At 37.2% G+C, this 23,236-nt stretch overlaps 1 protein-coding gene across 1 annotated transcript; it reads left to right on the top strand.

Annotated features, from left to right (window-relative positions):
- The first annotated feature begins 9 nt into the window (after positions 1-9).
- Positions 10-23,236, top strand: LRRC34 (leucine rich repeat containing 34). The gene is made up of 12 exons (XM_033855456.2): positions 10-109; positions 3,876-3,938; positions 4,217-4,340; positions 5,026-5,144; positions 5,243-5,307; positions 6,317-6,400; positions 10,234-10,362; positions 12,587-12,682; positions 15,803-15,957; positions 16,343-16,498; positions 17,127-17,253; positions 19,038-23,236. Exons 1-12 carry the CDS (start codon positions 10-12, stop codon positions 19,239-19,241), a joined length of 1,422 nt encoding a protein of 473 aa, XP_033711347.2. The 3' UTR covers positions 19,242-23,236.

The raw sequence follows: 23,236 nt of genomic DNA, 5'->3' as shown, positions 1-23,236 counted from the left end.
GCAGAGAGCATGCAGCGTAGCCCGCAGGAGGCCAGGCCTGAGTCCCGGACCCCACCTTCCGCGCCATCTACGACCCCTACTCCGGCGTGGGCGGCGGCCGACGGTAGCGGTAAGAAATAGAGGGTCCTTTGGCGCCGGCCTGGCCCGGACAAAACGCGCGAGGGCCGTCGGGGCCAGGCCCATTCCTTCGAGCAGACTTCGGGCCAGAGGTGGTCCGGCGGGAGGGTGCCCCTGGGAACCCCAGCTGTGGCCAGAACTTCGGGGCGCCCCCAAACGCAGGCGGGAGCGGAGCCCCAAGTTCCCGCAGCGGGTACGCTGTTCGCGCGGTGGGTTGTCCTGAAGTACTAAAGTGTGTGTGTCGCTTTGCTCTTACGGTCTTTGAGAAGGTTGTCTGGATATACTTCTTGGGCCCCTTTTTGTGCAGTCTCCAGAGAGCAGGGCCCACGTGGGCGAGAGGGTCTGGAAACCGCTCTTTGCACCTCGACGCCAGCTCGGTTTTAAGTATTTCTGCACCCATGAATTATCCGGTAGCAAGTTAGGTATAGTGTGAACGCCCTCTCCCTCCACCATTTCCATTTTGGACACTTGTTGTAGATATGGAATTGTGCCAGAAGCCTTCGTATTCCTCAAAGCACCATGAGATGAGCATTGATATACTCTGCTTTTAGCATAAGAGGAAATTTAAGATCGAAGAATTTAAGTAACTTGTTCAGCGTCACACAGACGTTCTGGATAGGCACCCAAGTATGACACCCTCAACCCTTCGATTTCCCAGTACTTGGCTGTTCCAGTATAGGAGGGCATTGGGAACCACCTCCAAAATGAGCCCTTAACTAGAATTTTTTAAACAGGCTGTTAAGTAAAAATTATTTGGAATTCAAGACTCCGGTGTGGATTAAAAATGAAATCTAGGTTAGAGTCTTGACATTTTCTTGTGTAATTGGTTATTCCTAGGTTTTGCTTTACACTTTGCAGACTGGTTTATTATTTTCTCCTAATATGAATACACTATAGGAAATAAATTATTGGTGTCGTAGAATCCTGACATACAATACTTAGGTGAATTTTAAATAAAAGAGAGAGTAGCAGAAAGATATAGCTGAAGCTTTAAAATAATCGACATCCATGGCCAGGTAATTAAATACAAATATTCTTGTAAATTTCTTTAGCTATATTTAGCTTGTAATCTAAGATTCCTTCATGTCTTCACAAAAACATGACCTGTAAGTCTGTCTGTCTGCATGTCCTGGATACGGTCGTGCCAGCTGAGGGCAGGCAGAATGAACGTCAGAGAAATTCTCAGGGCAATCCTCTCTTCTTTGATGACATACTTAAGATCGTTTAGAAATCAAAATGGAGTAACTGTGGTACAGGCATGCAACATGGAGCCAAGTGGCCACTGTGGATATGATTTCAGATGCATTCCTTCATCACTGAGAACTTGAATTTTCTCTAAACTGTATCAGACTCAAGGACACTACCAGCTGTTTTCAAAACAGAATCTGCTAGCAGCTGCTAGTTGCAACCTTGTAGTTTCAAATTACCCCCACCTTTGCAATTTTGTAATTGTTTCAGACTCCTAACCAGTCCTTGCTTACCAAGCACCCTTACTTCTTGCCAGCTCCAATCCTAATTCTTGACAAACAATTTATGTAACCTCGTGGGTTTTTTGCATTTATAAGCCCCCACCATTTTGTAGTCTGGTGGAACACAGTTCAAGTGCTTCTTGGATCTGTGTCTCCTGGGTTGCAGTCCTAACAAACCCCAAATAAACACGTCTTTATTTCAATCAGGTCTCTATTTCTGAAATTTTGTTTAACATTTTTAATACCGAGGAAAGTAGTAGCCAGAAGAGAGGAAAGAAACCCAGTGGGAGCCCAGCTGCAGGAAGTAAATCCGTTTGAGATCTACTTGCTTTGTTTTCTGTTGAGGACACTAAACTAGCATTTTTTGGATTGCATTCCATGTTAACCATGGTCACGAAAGTCCTAAGTCTGGGAGCACTTTTAACCTCCCTCCCCGCCAGGCTCAACAATCTGAGGAATCTTTGAGCACCTGAGAGTTTTAAATGTCCTGAGAAGTGTTGTAGATAGGAATCTGTTTAGCATTGTTCAATTCATCATTTCCCAAACTTATTTGACAGTAAAACCTATTCCATTTGGAGCATCTTGTAGATTAGTATTCCACAAAACACAATTTGGGAAATATTGTGCTAAAGTATTATTTAAATACATGAAAATTTCCTAAAGTAAGTGAAAGATTTCTTTAAAAAAATTTTTTTAAATTGTAGGTGATTTACAATGTTGTGTTAGTTTCAGGTGTATAGCACAGTGATTCAGTTATACATATGTATATATAAGTATATTCTTCTTCACATTCTTCTCCATTATAGGCTATTACAAGATACTGAATATAGTTCCCTGTGCTATATAGTAGGTCCTTGTTGTTTATCTATTTTATATCTGGTAAGTGAAAGATTTCTTATGTACATCTATCCACAAGACAGAAATTATGCTGATATTAAAAATTTTCAGAGAATATCTAATGATATGGGAAAGCTGCTCACAATGTTAACTTAAGAAAAAAAGGATATAGAAAAAGAAAAATTATAGGGAAGAAATAGCCCCAGACCTCAGTTGTGGTGGTTCTTTGGTAGTGGGATTGCTGATGAATGTTTCTTTTCTTTTCTTTTTTCTTTTTGATATTGAAATTTCCAAGTTATCTGAAATAGTGTGGGTTAAATTTATTTATTTATTTATTTGGGCTGCATTGCAGTGCAGTGAAAGCACAGAGTCCTAACTACTGGACCACCAGGGAAGTCCCCTAAATTTATTTTTTTTAAGTTTATTTTAAAAAACTATAAGAAAAGTTTATTTGCTTGCACTTGTAATATGATGTTCCTCATCTTAAATCTTGTTTTGCATATTTGTTTAGCAAACTCTTTAGTTCATATAGTGCAGAAATCCACTCAGCAAATAAGATCTTTGAGATGTAGAGACTTAGAGAAGCTGGATCATAAAGACCTCAGGCTGATTGAGTAGTGATATCTGAGCATGGACTCTTAAAGAGACATACCCAAAAGGTAGGACAGAAAATACAGACAGTAGTGTGTGCTTCTAAGAAAAGTGTCAGCATACCTTCTACCCAAGAAGGCCTGGGCCTCAAAAAGGATGCTTTTAAAGTAATAGCAAAGGGGAGGGGGGAGGGATAAATTGGAAGACTGGGATTGATATATACACATTACTGTATATAAAATGGATAACTAATAAGGAGCTACTGTACAGCACAGGGAACTCTACTCAATACTCTGTAATGACCTATATGGGAAAAGAATCTTAAAAAGAGTGGATATATGTATATGTATAACTGATTCACTATGCTGTACACCTGAAACCAACACAACATTGTAAATCAACTATACTCCAATAAAAATTTTTTAAAAAGTAATATCGAAAATAATAAGACCATTAAGGAAAAGTGCAGGTATAACAGAGGAACAAGTTCTTAACTCCTGTTTTGTTTCTGTCTTCCTTACTAAGGACTGGACAGGGAAAATCACCTTTAGAAAGAGGAAATGGAAGGCCTGGGTAGGTGAAGTGCTTCTGTGAGCTAGGCCTCAACTTGGTGTTGGGAAGCACAGACAGAGCTGTATTCAAATGCCATCAACGTGCATTGTATAGAGGGTCTCCAAGAAGCCTGTTGGACTTGGTGATTTTTCAGATCCCTTTTGAGTTTAGACTCTGTGATAAAATTGTCTTTGTTTGAAGCCATGATAAGCAACCTTGAGTCACCCTAACCCATTATAGCAGAGTAGGAAGAGACTTTGGAGTCAGTATGATTCTGTACTCTGCCCTTATTTATCTGTATGATTTTAGGCAAAATACGTAATTTCTCTGGACATCATTTTCCTCAGCTGCCAGGCCTGTTACATAACAGAGGTTAGTTCTCCCTTTGTGTCACTTCGAAGTTAGTGTCTGCCCACCCTCAGTGGGTACTTCTATGGCCCTAGTTCTCCAAACAGCATTTTTCTTCTCTCCCATTCCTTCTTATTTTTCTTCCCTTTCTGTATTCTTAACGTCATCTCCTATTCTTCACCCTGCCCTCAACTCTATACGCACACATTTGTATCTTTGAAAGAAGTTTGATTTTCTTTTGGCGGGGGGGAAGCTCCTGGGATAATGTATATGTGATGAAGGGTAACGCATTTATTTTTCAGAAGCTGCAGAACCTATTGGCGGTCTACAGGAATATTATTATGAGCTATGTGTGGAAAAGTCCCAGGAAATTAAACCTTTTATATTGCATATACTCCAAAAAGTGGATGAAGAAATTGAAAAGGGGTAAGGAAGACAAATACTTGATCACATCAGTAACATTCACTGATATTCGTCTGTGTGAAAATACTGGAACACTGAGTGATTTGAAAGCCATTTGCAAATACTTGATAAAGTGGACATACTTTTTGATTCAGCACAGATGATTGACATAGTTAGGTCTTGGAGGTAGTGGAGATTACTGAGTTCCAGATTTGTCCTTAACTCCTGTGAGCTGGGTTTACTTATGCAAATCATTGAAGTCTTCAATGTCATTATCTGTCAAGTGGGAATACTTTGGTTTTCTTGTGGTTGAGAAATTAAACTATGCATATATATATATATATATATATATATATATATATATATATATATATGCAGGCTCAGCGGCCATGGCTTACGGGCCCAGCCGCTCCACGGCATGTGGGATCTTCCCAGACCGGGGCACGAACCCGCGTCCCCTCCATCGGCAGGCAGACCCCTCCATCGGCAGGCAGACGGTCAACCACCGTGCCACCTGGGAAGCCCTAAACTATGCATATATTAAGGTGCTTTGCAAAAGCTGTAGCATATTCAGTAGTTTTAAGTTACTTGATATAAACCTGTACTGTGGTACATACTTGGTTCCAGTAAATTCTATCCATGATGTTACTAAACATGAAGGAAAAATACTTTTATTTCTTTACTGGATTTCTTTTTTATATTTTAACAGATTGGTAGGAATCACATTAAATGTTGCTGGTAACTGTCGCTTAATGCCAGTAGAAAGAGTAACAGGTGAAGATTTTTGGATTCTTTGCAGAATTTTAAAGAATAATCCATATATTAATGGTATGTCTCCTTAAGAATCATTCCTTCCAGCTTTCATTTTCCTGATTTTAAGTGTTCACTAGAAGGAATATCAGCTTCTATTCATCTGTGTTCTTCAGGTTTGGATGTTAGATATAACCTCATAAGTGATGTTGGTGCATCCTATGCTGCAGAACTGCTTCAGGTATTATTTTACTACAAAATGTTCTTGGTTAATTTTTTTTTTCTCCCAGGACCCAGTTAAGAACCAGCCCTTTCTTTGGAACGTGCAGGGTTTCAGCACCCCTAGCCTGCTAAGCTAACCCTTTATTGCAGACTTCACTTTGGAGATACCCAAGCTGAAATGCTGTTTTATGGTTGCATTTTATTTGCGAAAGACAGTGTGGCCCACCAATCAGAATAGGTGTCGTTAAAGAAAAGGCTTTGTTTCAACCTCAGAAGATTGGCACATACGTATGTATGTCTGTATTTTCAGTTAAAATAAAATGTTTAAAGCAGCATATATCATTTTTTATCCTTCCCTTAAATTGGCTTTTTAATTTCCTATTTGTTCCATTCTCATATGCTACAAGTGCTTCTAATGAGCTTAAAATGAACTTAAAATTCTCATGTCCATGAAATGGCACACAATGTAAGGACAGAGTGAGGATTAAAAAAAAAAAAAAGTGAAGTAACCAAGTTATTTTCATCAACCACAAATAAAAATGCTGCAAAAGCATCGTCATCAAAATATTCTTAGTTCTGTTTACAGTGAAATCACCTAGTCTAATGACACACACACAAAACACTAGTTTTGCAAAATGTCAAGTGTCCTGACTCTGTGCCATATTTATAACACTTGAAATATACTAAAAACCCATTTGTGTATTTGGTCTCAGTAGAGCTGGTACCTAGAGCCTCCTGAGTCATCTTTTGCAAACTCATACACTATGGTTAAGTACATAAAGCACATCGATACTTTGAATCATTGATCAAAAATGAATATAGTTCTTTTCTTTATATTGCCATTATATTTGTTTAAATGATCATGTTGATTTTTTCCCTTAATGGTCCTTTCTTTTGCTGGACCTTGAAATTTCCTGGTTATAAAGATTTTTTTTGGAGGTAAACACTTTTACTTAAAAAGCAGCTCTTACATATTATTGATTTCTAATAATATATATGTAATAGCTTCTTTTCTCTCCTTATTTTAGAAACAACATAATCTCATTTACTTAAACCTTATGTTTAATGACATCCGGCCTGAAGGTGGAGAACTGATTGCTAAAGCACTACATGTAAGCATTCGTATACCTCAAACTAACATTTTATTTGGGAATTTTAACTTCTTTAGTTTTAGCTTGGAACCAACAGAAACAAATGTTAATGTCAACTTATTTTAATATTGTGCGAATGTATATTTTTTATTTCACTTCAGTTTATTAAAATCTGGACATTACATGAGCACTTTTGAACTCATTTTTAAAAATAAACAGCTTTATGGATAAACCATAATGGAAAATATAAAAAAAGAATGTATATATGTGTATAACGGAGTCACTTTGCTGTACAGCAGAAATTAGCACAACATTGTAAATCAACTATACTTCAGTTAAAAAAATAGAGAATAAAAACATAAAGAGCTTTATTAAGATATAATTCACATATACAAAATTTACCCTTTGTAAGTGTTCAATTCGGTGTTTTTTTAGTATATTGAATACAGTGGACCCTTGAACAGCACAGATTTGAACTGTATGGGTCCACTCATATGTAGATTTCTTTCACTAAATACATGCTGCAGTACCACACAATCTACTGTCAGTTGAATCTGAGGATTCAGGACCTCGGATACAGAGGGCCAAATGTAAAGTTAAACTCATTTTCAACTGCACAGAGGGTCGTCGCCCCTAACCCCTGTGTTGTTCAACAGTCAGTTATATTCACAGTTATGTGACCATCAGCACCATCACTGTTTTTAGAGCATTTTCCCCCAAAAAAGAAGCCCTGTACCTGTTAGTAATCCCTCTCTGTGCTTCTCTCTCTCACTCTCCAGCACCTGGCAGTCACATCTACTTTCTACCTGTAGATTGCCGATTCTGGCCACTTATAAATGGAATCGTACAGTTTGTGGCCTTTAGTGACTGGCCAGATTTTATCCATGTTGTAACATGCTTCATTTCTTTTAATTGCCAAATAATATTCCATTGTTTGGAAATATCACATTTGTTCATCCATTAGTTAATGGACATTTGGGTTTCCACTTTTGCACACATTTTTCTGTGCATGTATGTTTTCAGTTTTCTAGGGTACATACCTAGGAGTGAAATGGTTCATTTGGAAACTCTGTTTAACATTTTGAGTGACTGCCAAACTGTTTTCCAAAGTGGCTGTCCCTTTTTACAATTCCACCAACAATGTATGGGTGTTCTGATTTCTCCATATCCTCACCAGTACTTGTTATTGTCTTTTTTTTTTTTGCGGTACACGGGCCTCTCACTGTTGTGGCCTCTCCCGTTGCGGAGCACAGGCTCCGGACGTGCAGGCTCAGCGGCCAAGGCTCACGGGCCCAGCGGGTCTGCGGCGTGTGGGATCCTCTCGGACCGGGGCACGAACCTGTGTCCCCTGAATCAGCAGGCGGACTCCCAACCACTGCGCCACCAGGGAAGCCGTATTGTCTCTTTGATTTGAGCTATCCTAGTGGGTATGAAGAGGTTTTGTGGTTTTGATTTGCATTTCCCTAATGAATAAAGATGTTGAGTATCTTTTTGTATGCTAATTAGTCATTTGTATATCTTCTTTGGAGAACTATCTGTTCAAATCTTTTGCCCTTTCTGGAGCCCCTTATTAGATACGTGATTTGCAAATATTTTCACACATTCTGTAGGTTGCCTTTAACTTCCTTAGTGGTGTCTTTTGAAGCACAAAATTTTTTAATTTTGACAAAATTCATTTGATCTATTTTTTCTTTTGTTGTTTGGGCTTTTGGTGATGTACCTAAGAAGGCTACAACTTCATGACTTTGCCTAATCCAAAGTCATGAAGATTTACACTTACGTTTTCTTTTAACAGCTTTTTGATTTGGCTCTTTTAGTTCTCTGATACATTTTGAGTTAATTTTTATATATGATGTGAAGTAGGAGTCTAATTTCATTCTTTTTCATGTGGATATCCATTTGACCCAACACCTTTTGTTAAGACTGTTCTTTCCCCATTAATTTTGACATCCTTGTTGAAAGTCAGTTGATTATAAATGTGAGGGTTTATTTCTGTACTCTCCATTCTATTCTTTTAATCTATATGTCTATCCTTAGGCCAGTCTCACAATATCTCGACTACTGTAGTTTTGTAGTAAGTTTTAAAGTCAAGAAGTGAGTCCTCTTTGTTTTATTCAAGATTGTGTTGGTTCTTCTGGGTCCCTTGCATTTCCACATGAATTTTAAGATCAGTTTATCAATTTCTGCAAAAAATGCAACTGGGATTTTGAGAGGCATTGCTTTAAATATTTAGATCAATTTGGGGAATATTGCCATCTTAATATTAAGTCTTCCAATCCAGGAACATGGGATGTGTTTCCATTTACTTAGGTTGTTTTTATTTTAGTTTTTTACTTTTTTAATATTTATTTATTTTTGGCCACATTGCACTACATGTGGGATCTTAGTTCCCCGACCAGGGATTGAACCCATGTATCTTGCAGTGGAAGTTCGGAGTCTTAACCACTGGACTGCCAGGGAAGTCCCTGTTTAGGTTGTTTTTAATTTCTTTCAACCATGCTTTGATGCTTTGTAGTTTTCAATGTGCAAGTCTTGCCCTTTTGTTAAATTTATTCCTAATGTTTTATTCTTTTTGATGTTATTATAAATGGAATTTTCTTAATTTCATTTTTGAATTGTTCATTGCTAGTGTATGGAAATACAGTTATTTCTGTATATTGATCTTGTGTCCTGCAGTCTTGCTGAACTCATTTATTAGTTCTTCTTTTTTTTTTTTTTTTTGGCCAGCTTGCGGGATTTTAGTTCCCTGACCAGGGATTGAACCTGGGCCCTCAGCAGTGAGAACACAGAGCCCTAACCACTGGACTGCCAAGGAATTCCCCATTTATTAGTTCTAACAGCTTTTGTTTTGGTTTGGTTTGGTTTTTTTTGGTGGATTCCTTAGAATTTTCCACATATAAGATCATGTCATATGCAAACAAGAGTTTTACTTCTTTTCCAACCTGGATGCCTTTTTTGTTTCTTTTTCTTGCCTAATTGTCCTATCTAGACCCTCCAGTACAATGTCAAATAGAAGTGGTGAGAGTGGACATCCTTGCCTTCTTCCCACTCTTAAAGGGGTTTGACTTAATTTTAAAGTTAATTATTTACACTTGTATGTCCAGATACTTATTCACTAGGACAATGAAATGTGTGTAATTTTGTGAAGGATTTATCAAAGGAAATGAAATAAGAGAAGGAATTAAACTTTGCAAATGTCTGAGAAATTGTATCACTTTCAAAACGATACGGGGGAATGTGAAGTGATTGCTTAATGGGTACAGGGTCTCCTTTAGGGGTGATAAAAATGTTTTGGAATTAGCTAGAGGTGATGGCTACACAGCACTGCGAATGTAGTAAAATCCAGTGAATTGTACATTTTCTTGCTTATTTTTTTTTTCTGCACCGTGCTGCTTGCGGGATCTTAGCTCCCCAACCAGGGATTGATCCCAGGCCCTCAGCAGCGAGAGCATGGAGTCCTAACCACTGGACCGCCAGGGAAGTCCCAAATTGTACATTTCAAAATGGTTAATTTTGTGTTATGTGAATTTCATCTCAATTTTAAAAGGTGGTATAATTTTCTTAGAAGATAAATTTATAGATTTTCTAATGAAGGGAAAGTTATTAAAATCTGCTTCATTCACTGGTCATTATTTTTGGTATCTATTTCCTGGGCATTCTTTCTACTAAACTATTAAACTAGATTTTTATCTGTTATGGGAAATTGAATGTTACCTTTAAGGAATATATCCTGTTCTATCTCCATGAAAAACTGATGAGTCTGCAAATAGTAATATAGTCTCCTAACTCATGTAATCTAAAGAGAATTCGATGGGTTAAAATTTTAACCAAGTTTTGCCTCTTTTCCTTTTCAGAAGAATACAACTCTGAAACACCTAAGAATGACTGGAAACAAGATTGAAAATAAGGGTGGAATGTTTTTTGCTGCAATGCTACAAATTAATTCATCCTTAGAGAAATTAGATCTGGGTGACTGTGATCTGGTGAGTAAAATTGGGTATGAGATAGTCACTCAGATATTGGATCATTCTCCCTGGAAACTAGCATAGAGAAGTGTCAGAGACCAGCTAAATGACAGTCTTATGAATGATTAAGCTTGTCTCTAAGGTCTAATATCAGAGAAAATATTTTTTTAAATAAGAATCAGATTATAATAATATTATGGAAGAATATCCAGTGTAATAAAAATCTTCCTAAACTTCCATCTGTTACCCTTCTTAACTTGTATGGGATTTTCTAAAGAAGATGATTATGTTCCTTTTAATTAAACAAATACTACTTCATTTGTATAATATAAATTTTTTACTTATGGAAACATTTTGCAGTGAGTAGTTATGTTATAGCATAAAACCTAAGATGATGCTAAGAGCTGCTCTGAGCCTTCATCTGGACTGATAATGAGAAGTTTGTCTGTTTTGCACGTCTTCAAATTCTAGGCTTCATTTTCTCAAACATGCCTTCAAACCTTCAGGCCTACTGTTAGGAACCTATTTTTAATAGGTTAATGCAAAATTACTGGGACAGGAAAACAGTAAGATGGGCCAAGGAGGCTCTTTGGGGTAATAGGCTCTAAAGCTTAAGAAGCGGGTAGATGCAGCCAGTATGGTCTTGGGAAAGCATTAATCCAATACACAGTTGACTCTTGATAACACGGGTTGAACTGCTGGGGTCCAGTTATATGCAGATTTTTTTCAATAGTAAATACTACAGTTGCTACAGGATTCAAGGTTGTTTGAATCCATGGCTACCACGGTACACAGTTGATCCTTGACCCTTTAAGGGTCAACTGTGTATTGTCTACACATACCAGTCACAATTCTAGATTCTAAGGATACAGGAGTGCATCAGATATGAACTCTGCCCTTATAAAGGTTATATTTTAGTTAGGAAAACATCAGTAAATTAGAGAAAAGTGCTACAAAGTTGGCGAAGTACTCTGTTAATGGGCAGAAGGTAATATGCATGATAGGATGGTTCCCTGAAGACCTGAGGAGGTCATACTTAGGAGTCGTGAAGGATGAGAAAGAGCTCCCTTGAAGAGGGTCCATGGCAGAACATTCCAGGCAGGGGGTCCAGAACCCACAGACTCTAGGTTAGTGCTTCCCCAAGTGTGGTATGGGTAGCATACTGACTGACATAATTTGAGGTAATTTTAATACATATTTATTTTTACAAATGCTTTCTATTTATTTCAAGGGATTGTGGCTTTCCATTTATGGTAGTGAAACAGTTTTAAAATAAATATAAGTGAAAAGTGAGTTGATTTAAAGGAAAAGTATTAGGTAAAGAGTAAAACTGATACTCAGATATGGCAAAAATCATGAGGGGAGTACATGAATGATGCAATACTGAGTCTGAGAACTAAAAAGCCAGAGTAGCTACACAAAGGGAGTTAAATGCAAATTATGGAAAGGCTTTAAGTTGAAGGGTGACATGATATGATTGGTGCTTGTAAAAGATCACTCTTGTCTCTCTGTGGGGAATTAGAGGGTGGTGAGAGGAAGCCCAGTGACCACTTAGGCAGTTTCTGCAGTAATTCAGGTGGGTGATGAGGACTGGCGTTGGGGTGGTAGCTACAGAGATGGACTAATTTGAAACATCTTTTGGAGGCAGAATCTGTAAGACTTGCTGATCAACTGATAGGAGAGTAAGAGGACTGACTGGTGAAGTGGAAGAAAGCCCAGGTTTTCTGGCATAACAACTAGATGTGTGTGCATCACAGAGATGGCGGAGGACTAGGCCCTTCCAATAAGGTAGAGCGAGGCCTGTGGCAGCAGTGAAAAATGTGATTAGTAACCCTTTCCTGCCACAAACACACACCTAAAGTACTAGTATGAATGTAAAAGAAAGCTTGCATTAAGGATAGTATAGAGCCCTAGCTGGGATCCACTTGTATGTCTGTATTTCTGTGCATCATATAGAACCTTGAGGGGTTAGGAGCAAACCTAGAGGTAAACACCGGAGGAAATGGATACTGAAACCTTAAGAAACTCCCCATGTATGTTACAGATTTCAGGGCAGAGAGAAAATAACACAGTAACAATTCATTTCTGAATTTGATCAACCAACAATTGAAGGATCAGGAAATTACTTAAACTTTTTAAAAACACGATTTTGATTTGTCAGAATCCAGATTAGTGATCTTGAAATATTAGGGGTTAATTTATATACTTTGTCAGTTTCCTTAATGAATTTACCTGTTTTTAGGGAATGCAGAGTGTGATAGCATTCGCTACAGTCCTAACTCAAAACCAAACAATTAAGGGATTAAACCTAAACCGACCTGTACTTTATGGTGAACAGGTATGTATTCAAAGTGAGCAGTTAATAAGGCTACATGTGAATAAAATGAAGGTACTACTTACTGAAGGTTATGTCAAGATTCATGAATGCATTGTATTTTTAGAACCGTAAAGTACTGTTTACAAAGAAAAACTTGAAAATTTTAAAATCTTGGTAAAAGTTTTATAAATATGGTTTTAGATGTTGCTTATTTAAACAGAAAACATGTCTATTTTTCTTATAAACTCATTCTCAGTGAGTAAACCTGTGAGGGGCAGAGGGCTTAAAATGAAAGCATAAATGATGAAAGTTTTAAAGGCTGGAGGATTATAAGAGCCCAGTGTGAACTGTTTTGTGATTTGTTTGTTCTTGTTACACTGATGTGATGAACCATTACATTTGAAATCCTGAGCTATAATGGCAAATTGCATATGAATAGCAGTCTGGGAGGTCTGGACTTGGTGCTTCAGGTGAGCTGCAGGCTAGAGACAGAAAGACGGTAAAAACATGGTTCCAACTCTCAAGGCTTCTCCTTGCCCCTTAACACTCTTAGGTGGCTCTCCTCTCTTATCAGCAAAATGCTAGGGAATAAGAACTCGTTTTACTATTGGTCTAAACAAAAACAGAATATCTACTAAAAGAAAAAGTTCAAGGACTTTGGTCTTTAAATCAGCTACTTCACTGTTCCCCATTAGTATGAGTAACTGAGAATTAACCATATTTTTAAAATATTTTTCATATTTGTAAGTATATTTTGCATTAGTTGTCTACATAGATCTCTCCCTTTGAATTATCTCTGTACTTTCCTGTACAAAAAATTTTGGAATTTTACATCATGTTAATTGCTTCATGTTTACAAATTTAATCTCAAAAAGACAACCAGAATCCTCAAATAGAAAAACCTACTTTAAAGACCAGCAAAATACCTGGCTCAAAGTAAGCATTCAGTAAATTGCTTCATTTCTCATTCTTCACTCAGTAAATATTTGAATGCAACCCTAAACAAGAAACAATGCTGGTGCCAGGGATAATCTCAAAGCACATAGCCCTCATTTTCAAAGAGCTTTTTTTCAGTCCACATGGAGGGAGATCCACAAGTCTGGAGAGTGATATGCTCAGGGTGCCTTGGGAGCAGGAGAAAAGACATAGAAATCAATGCAGGGGGATGAGAGGTGGCAGGGAAGCTTCTCAGATTGAGGACATGTTAAGAGATATGAAGGCTGAGTCAAACTTTCCCGGATTAAAGCCCTGAGGAAGTATGTTAAACTATATGAAATTATATTAGAAGCACAATCCCTCTTTTAAATGTTGAGCAGTGTCATTACTCCTAAATCCATCTGAGAATAGTTATTGAAAGCCCAGGGCCCACCCCCCCACCCCCCCACTAGAGAAAGCCCGTGCGCAGCAACAAAGACCCAACACAGCCCGAAATAAATTATTAAATAAAAATTTAAAAAGCCCAGGGCTCTTTCTCAGGCCCCAGACCTTGCTCTTAGCCTGGTGCTTCTGGGCAGTCAGATAAACTAGCCTGCTTTCTATTCCTCTCCAAGGCAACCACCATCTTCTATCCCTGACAGTACTATTCTCTTAAATGGTTGTGGAGTAGAATCCTCTTGTGCTTCCTCATACCTGCTGTTCCCAAATACAAGCCAGCAAACCTATTTCATTTAAGGGTTTTACTGTTCATTATCCGGGGAGCTTAGAAAAACGCTGATGCTAGGTGCCACCCTAGGCCAAACTAAGCCACAAACTGAGTGGAGCTAAAAAAAAACACCAAAAAACAAAAACCCTTTACTATTTGTGATACTAGTTCCCTTTCTTAATAAGGATGATCCCTCTTTCAAATTTCTTGACCTAAAAATGCAGTCGAGACATACATCATATCTGTATTGAGTATATCCTCTGCTCCAGCACTATGCAGAGCAATACTGGACCTCGTAAGTGGTCAGTTTTCATTTAAGATTTCAGACTACAGCTTCCCTCTGCATATGTATTTTCAGTGTCAAAGCAATAACTTAAATCAGATACCGTATTATAGAATATTGAACAATAATAAATGCTTTGTGGTTTTCTATAGAACACCAATTTTGTGCCAGGTACTTCTGTTAATTTATTTACTTCTGTGAGGGAAGTAAAATTTTACCTATTTTATATAGAAAAGGGAACTGGGACTCAGCTAGATGAAATAATTAGCCCAAAGTGATAAAGTTAGTACAAGGTAAAGCTAGCATTTGGACAGTTTTATTTTAAAGCTCATATACAATCTGCTATTGCTATATGATTTTATTTAACTTTTATTTTTTCTCAAAGTACTTTTAGATAATTCGAGCATATATGGCTATCCATGATCAGCATTTCCAGTGACTATAAAACTTATAAAAACAGCAATAATGCATCAGGACTTCTTATCATAAAATACTTTGGCCCATTCATTTTAAGACATGCTCTGATTCTGTTAAAAATTTAAAGTGCTTGGTGTTCAGATTCTCACTGAGGTTATATACCTTTTGCCTGGAAGCAGCAGAGGAAGGGAAGAAGGAAGGAAGGGAGGAAGGGAGGGAGGGAGGGAGGGAGTCTAAAAACTACAAAGAGTGGAGATCAAGAGCAAAGTTTAGAAACATCTGTAAGGGGCAAGAACACCTTGTCTTGAGTGGACAGCAGTAAAGGAGCTTTCATGCTCATTTTTTTTTTTTTTTTTTGGCCACACCATGCAGCTTGTGGGATCTCAGTTCCCTGACCAGGGATTGAACCTGAGTTCCAGCAGTGAAAGCTCCAAGTCCTAACCACTGGACCACCAGGGAATTCCCTCATGCTCAATCATGGGACCAATTATTTTGATTTATTTTTCCTGCTGAGATGATTGTTGCTTTTTTAGTAATGATTTTTTTTAACCAGCATCTCTTAAATCACTTAGTCACTGCACTTTACTAGTGCCTGCTGCCTGTTTCTAAGACAGTAAAGATATTTGTGGCAAAATGATTTTTTTAAAAAGCCATGCCAAACAAATTGCAAATCGTAGACTAATAATAGTCTTAACTGATAAAATCTTTTTAAAAAGCTAATTTAAATAACTTTGCATGTTTGGAATAAACATGTACTGCTTCAAAATTATATTCTAGAAAAAAGACTATCTATTTTTAGGAAGAGTCCACAGTTCATCTAGGCCACATGTTGAAAGAAAATCAGTGCCTTGTTGAACTACACCTGTGTAAGCATGACATAAAAAACTGTGGTATGAAACAGTTATGTGATGCACTGTATCTGAACAGAAGCCTGCGCTACCTTGATGTAAGCTGGTAAGTGATAACTTATATATTAATTCAGGAGTTAAATCATGGGAATAATCTCTGTAAATATTCACTGTAGATAAGATTCTTTGTTAGACATTAATTCCAGAAATTAGAAAATGCAGCCATTGTTGTCAACTTTTTATCTTGAGCCTTAGTATTTATTCGGCTTATACCGATATAATAACTTGAGAGCAATTTAAATATGTAAACCAGAATAGAAGCAACATTTTATGGCAACTTTTTATTAACTTTTTGGAAATTGAGTGATTAAAATAAATCTTAACTAAAATAGAAAGTACTTATTACTATATAAGTTTTCAAGCATGCTATCTCTATGAATAAAAGAATACTTCATATTTCCAAATATAACTACATATTTTTCCTTTCCCAGCAACAAAATAACTCAGGATGGAATGGTGTGTTTGGCCGATGTACTGAAAAAGAATACTACCCTGGAAGTAATAGATCTTTCTTTTAACAGAATAGAAAATGCAGGAGCAAACTATCTCAGTGACACTCTTGCTTCACACAACAGGACTCTTAAAGCGTTAGTATGGTTTTATACTTAACCAAAATAACAAAGAAAACCTTAAATTTTTTAGAATATTAACCTTAAACCTCTTACCTCTTAAGATTCATGGTGAAATATGAAAACTCAGTTTCTAAACTGACATATTAAGTTACAGGAAACATTTCAATTTCTTCTATTTTTCAAAAGTAATCTTAAAAATTAGATTGATTCTAGTTATGACTGCTTAAAATTAATGAGAAAACTCTTATTTTATCCTGAATTCTAACAGAAAAATTATAATCATTCAATATGATCAAGACTCTAAAATAAGAATGAATCAAAGAAAATACTACTTGGATGACTTTACCTTGAAAAATATATCTGTAATCCACCCCAAACCTTTACTGAATAATAAATAGAAAACAATAGGCTGTTTATTTCCAAAATGTAGGTAGCTCTACTTAGGTACATGAAGTATCCAATTAGAAAACTAAGTTTCTTGGATTTTAGGAATTATTAGGTCAATATTTTGATTATACATTAAATGTATTTAATGCTAAGACTTAACACAAAAAAATGTGTGTAATAAATGCTGTTGCTAGCTTACGCATTCTCTTTGTGGAACTGTTGGTTTCCAGGGTTATTACTTTTTGGTTTTCCAAAGGTTGTCAGTGGTAAGCAACAACATAAAGGGAGAAGGACTTGTTGCACTTTCACAATCAATGAAAACAAATCCCACACTCTCTAATATCTACCTGTGGGGAAACAAATTTGATGAAGCTACATGTGTGGTAAGTTTTTTTCTTCACTGAGGCTTTTTCTGGGGTTTTCCCTATAACGTCAGATGTTATATACAGATGCCTTAGACGTGATTACAAAGTATAATGAGACACTGCAGTTTTGATAAATTTTAATGTTAAGTCCTAAAAATTAGCTATTGGAAAGTTTTGTGGTTGAAATAGGAAAAGATATCAAATACTACATATTAGTATAAAGGTCACTGAATTACACAGTCCCAATTTCTCCAAAGTTTTTTTAAATCACAATTGTTGATTTATTTTAAATTTGCTGTGGCACAATCTCCAATCTGCTACCCAATAATTAAACCAAGACACAGAATTTAGAGAGATATAGTAAAAGCTGTCAAAATATTTGGTGTGTTGCTTATGTAAATACAGAGAACCCTTGATACTGCTTTCAACACACACAAAAAGCATAGTAACAAATAGTTTTCATTTGGAAAGAAGAGAAAGAAAAACAAGATGTTAGGGGACTTCCCTGGTGGCACAGTGGTTAAGGGTCCACCTGCCACTGCAGAGGACATGGGTTCAAGCCCTGGTCTGGGAAGATCCCACATGTCGCGGAGTAGCTAAGCCCGTGTGCCACAGATACTGAGCCCGTGCGCTCTAGAGCCGGTGAGCCACAACTACTGAGCCCACGCGCAGCAACAAAGACCCAAGACAGCCAAAAAAATATATATATATATGTTCGAATTCTCAAAAATTGCCAAAAGACTAACCAGAATTCTATCACTAAAAAGGCTACTAAAATGTACACTATTAAAAAAAAAAATCCTTGGGCTTCCCTGGTGGCACAGTGGTTGAGAGTCCACCTGCCAATGCAGGGGACACGGGTTCGTGCCCCGGTCCGGGAAGACCCCACAGGCCGCGGAGCAGCTGGGCCCGCGAGCCATGGCCACTGAGCCTGTGCATCCAGAGCCTGTGCTCCGCAACGGGAGAGGCCACAACAGTGAGAGGCCTGTGTACTGCAAAAAAAAAGAAAAAAAGAAAAAAAAAACCCTTGATTTCAGAAAAACATCATATCCACATTCTATACACTAGAGGCTGAGCTGAGTTGGAACTACTAATGACAAGCTACAGCAGAAAGCAACTAGACTTTTGAATCTTTTACTGTCTAATTTCTGCCTTTCTCCATAATCGCAACCTTACTGACAAACTAGTTTAACATGTTTGTACGACACTTTGATGTAGATATCAATGATCCATAAGAGATATACAAAGAAAATTCTACAATGAAGAAATAATTAGTGGCCAGCCAGGCCAGCATCTCATACTATGGTTATGGTCTCTAGTCTAAGCCTAAATCTATAGATTATCTTCAGAGGGTCCATGAACTCCATACAGTTGTATGCCAAAATCTGTGATTGTTTATTTTGCTGAAAAATGGATCCCTGGCTGTCATCGGATCTTCAAGGGCATATACAACAGCCCTCCATCCTTATTTATGAGTCAGTCACCTTAGGACTTGAAAATTTTGACCATGAGACCTCTGGTCCACAAAATTGGTAATACGTAGAATTGTTATCTCGGGGAGTCATGAAACAACAAAACATGCCTAATAACGTTAAAATGTAGAAATAAGTTTTGCAAGATTGTAATTACATTGTGTGGAATTAATAAAAACTACAATGCCTGGAAAATAAAATTCAGCAGTGTTATACAGAATATTTTAAACTATAAATTATCACATTTAATTTGAATGTTGATATTTGTTTAAGCACTGTAAAATGAATAAACTGTTTTCTTAATGATACAGTTTTTCTTAAAAATCCTAGGCATATTCAGATTTAATTCACATGGGCCGTCTAAAATCAGACAATACAGATGTGGAGCCATATGTGGTGGATGGACACGTGTACCTTGCAGAAGTCTCCAATGGCCTTAAAAGGCATTATTACTGGACACCAGGTTATGGAGAAGCTTGCAGCCTATCATCTAATGCAGGTCTTACTCTTGTACCAGTAGGTCAATATCTATGAAAAACAAGCTTTAATTTTCATATATTTGTCTTATTACTCTTCACGGAGATGACATTTTATTGTCTATTAAATTTTCTTTCATAAATTAGAACAATGAAAAGAGATACTAAACTGTGAGTAACTGTCCATTGTGAAAAACTGAGTAGTGTAATTTTTTCAAAGAAATTTAGCAAAAGAGGACTAAAATTTGAACACCTGGAGAAGGAAATCAAGGAACTAATTTCTTTTTATAAAGAAAATATACCCAAAGAGTAAAGTAGCATACAAGGAAAGGTCATTATAGGTATCCTAACTGAAAGTTGTCATGAAGTGGTAAAAAGGTTTCAGGTGGCAGATTCCAGGGACTGTCAAGGGGTTTAGAGGTTGAAAAAGTATTTTAGGTATTTTACAAATGGGTATTGATACAATTTCACAAATACAGGCAAATATATATATACATATACAAATACATATAAATGTATACTTTCCAAACAAGTCAGTGCTGCCAGTGAACTTTTAAAAAAGATAATTCTCTCTTTTGGAGGATGCCAATAACATTTTCATGATTTGATGGCAAACAATTACTGTTGTCTATGGTCAATCCTGTTTTCAAATTAAAATTTCTATGAAGAGGCAACAGACACCACGATCCTTTGATTACACACCCATGTTCACAAATTAATTCATACATACCACTTAACTGTTTAATCTGAATGATTTATTACTGCTAAAGCTGGCAAAGTGTGAGAAAAAAAATTTTATGTGAACAATTTAAAGAGGTTACTTGAAGTTCTGCAGTCTAAATGGAAAAACCATCTGTCTCTAAATGTTGAGAGGAATAAAGGTGATAGCTTTACAGTTGTCAAAGTATTGGCCTTCACTTAAAGTACTGGGAATTCCTCAAATCACAGCTGTATTTATTCAAAAAATTTAACATTACAGAAAACCCCCACATCTGTCATTGTCCATTCCTTTAATAGATTAAAGAATTAAATATGCCCTACTCACTACTTAATGATTCTTAAAGTTTAACAGGTTTTTCCTTATATTCAGCACCTCATACCACACTTCCATACTCCCTGGGGAAACTGGGGTGGTGGTGATGAAGGGGTGGCACAGATGGTGGTGGTGGTTATGAAATGGGAAGAACATCTGAATAAATTATATGAGCCATGATTTACATTTAATGTTCTAGAGCTACTGAGCCAGAAAAGACCTAAATGCCTTACCAAATCCATTCTCATGCTTTCAGAGAGATGAATCTTATTTTACTTAGTTATTAGCTTTTATCAAACTTTAGTTTCCAGTGTTCTCTACATGTTTCAGATCTTACTTTCTTTCCACTTTAAGATCTCTCCTCTGCAGATATAGAGACTAGCTGTTTTTTACCAAGTTCTTTTACATTATTACATGCTGAATATAGCTAGAAATAATTAACTGTATCTAAAAAAAAGTTGTGTGTCCGAGGAAAGTCATGTCTATAGTGTTAAAAATGCAATAGGAAATTTAAAAAAATTTTGTCTTTTGATCAAATTTGAAAAACTGCAGAATTCAATGAGTGCAAGAAAACCATGGTGTAGGAAAAAATACAAACATTTCTAACAACTGTCATTACATTTGGAAAACATTAAGCTGGTGAGGAAATGCTACTCCTAGCAATTAGATAGCCAATAAACTCAGACTTGAGAAACACTATGACAGACTTCTGTCACAGACACTTGAACACCTGTCCAAAGAGTAAAGACAGTTCAAACTGAAGATACTAAATCAGCATTTTTTAAAGTATGGAGCATCAGAATCACCTGGGGCAAATGTTAAAAATACAGATTCTTAGAGTGAGAGCTACTGAATCAGAATTTCTGAGGACAGTCTGGGGAATCCGCAGTTTTTCAATCCAGGTCATCTTTAATCTCACTGAAGTTTGAAAACCAATGCTCTGGTTTTCTTTCTTCAAATTAGTTTCTTTAATATATACTTCTTTTAAATGGAAGTATCTAAGTGAATAGCGAGATGAATTATCACAAAGCTAACCCATCTGTGTTAACCAGGACCCAGATAAAGATAGTAAATGCCATAAGCTTCCCCAGAACCACCTCCAACCATCTTCCAATAGACAACCACTATCATGATGTCTAACATCACAGAGTAGTTCTGCATGTTTTGGAATTTTATATAAATGGAATCATACAGTATATATACGCTTTGTGTCAGACTTTTTTGTACATTATATTAGTACAAGTCGTTCATGTTGTTTAATGTAGCAGTGTCTATTCAGCTTTCATTGTTTTGAAGTATTCCATAATATGCTGGGTAGTAGAGGAGTCCACAGGATTCTGGAAGAGATACTCCCAGGCTAGGACACAGCCATATCAAAGTAAACCTTCCTAATGCAGTTTGCTTTCCCAAGCTACTCTCTGTTCCTCTGTACTACAGAGGGGACCCACAAGTTCCTCTATTCTCCCAAGGGGAGACTGACAAGGTAGCTGAGTGGGAAGCAAATAGGTAAATGGGAAGTAGGCTTATCTGGAGCCTGCAGTGGAGTGGCATGTGCTAAACCTGCAACCTGACTTACACGGGACTGCTTGAGACATCTTTGCAGAAGTCTCAGAGCTCTCTTCTCCACATCCAAGAGAACTAAGGTGAAGCCAGGTCAGCCAAGAATTACTGGGCTCTGACCAGGCTAAGGAAAACCTGATGACATATTTTACAAGCTGTTGCCTATTGCATGAGAGGCCAGCAGGATGCTCAGAGAGTAGAGTGAAGACAGTGTCTTCCCTGATGCCATTTTGTCATGCAAGCCTCCTCTCCTCCCCATATATGTGGACAGCATTTTAGAAGACAAAGGGTAGAAATAAGACAGCAATTTTCAAAATGTTTAAGCACTACCTTAAGATATTATAAATTCTAGCTGCTTTGTATCAGATTAGGTTTTAAAGTGCCTAGGACTAAAAGTTAATTTTTTTCTAGACTTCCCACTGGGTGCAAGAGTTCTGTAGGAAAATTCCCCTTCTTCTGCACATCTGAATTGTAACGAGCAAATCTGCAATCATATACATGTTATACATTTCCTTCCATTTTCCTCTTAGCAATCATCCTTTAAGATCCAGCTCAAATTACAGTGTTACAGACTCTATTATGCTCATCATTTAACAAAGTTTCAAGTTTGAAGCAAAAAAGCAAGAAATAAAGTGGTTTGTACCTTTTAGATATTTGATAAAATGATCTTGTTTGCTGTACGCACTCTGCTTTTCAAACTAAATGGTAGTATTCATTATGTCTTATCTGCTACTCAAACCGTATCAACCTGGGTTCTACTCCCACTATTATTACTGCAGCTGCCTTTCTCAGGGAATCATCATGCTCCAATTACCCAACCCAATTACTCAACCCAAATGTTGTCTTTGATTTGCATCCTATCTAATTTCTCTGTACCACGTGATCAGTACAAAGCCACTTTTGTCTTCGTGAAACTTGCATCACCCTGGTTTTCTTCCTATTATCACTTTCCATCGCCTTTTCTGTCTTTTGCTCATTCTTACAATGCATTTCCCCCAAGATTTTGTCCTCATCTTTTGTTCTTCTTTACCATCTCCCAGGGTTGCCTAAATCATTTCTATCACAATAATTATTAGCCTTATGCTGCAAGATCTGTTTCTCTAGCTTTAAACTCTGCTGGGTTTCAGTCCCCATTTCCAACTACTGCTAGACATTTTCACATAGGTATCTCACCACTGATCAAATTCAGCACATACAAAATAAAGTCTTCTCTTCCATAAACCTCCCCCTTATCTTGCCTAGCAGTTAATGGCACCTCCATATACTCAATCGCTGAGGATCAGAACTTAGGATTCTAAATTGAAACTGCCTAACTACATGCAACAGAAACTGACTCAAGCCTGCTTAAGAAAAGGTGGATTTAGGGAATTTGCGGGTTCAGTCCCTGGCTGGGGAAGTAAGATGCTGCAGGCCGCGCGGCACGGCAAAAAAAAAAAAAAAAAAAGAGAAGAAAAAGGAAA

Source organism: Tursiops truncatus, chromosome 4, assembly GCF_011762595.2.
Source record: "Tursiops truncatus isolate mTurTru1 chromosome 4, mTurTru1.mat.Y, whole genome shotgun sequence".
Taxonomy (NCBI): Eukaryota; Metazoa; Chordata; class Mammalia; order Artiodactyla; family Delphinidae; genus Tursiops; species Tursiops truncatus.
The sequence above is the reverse complement of the archived record's forward strand: the minus strand, read 5'-3'. Positions and strand labels throughout refer to the sequence as shown.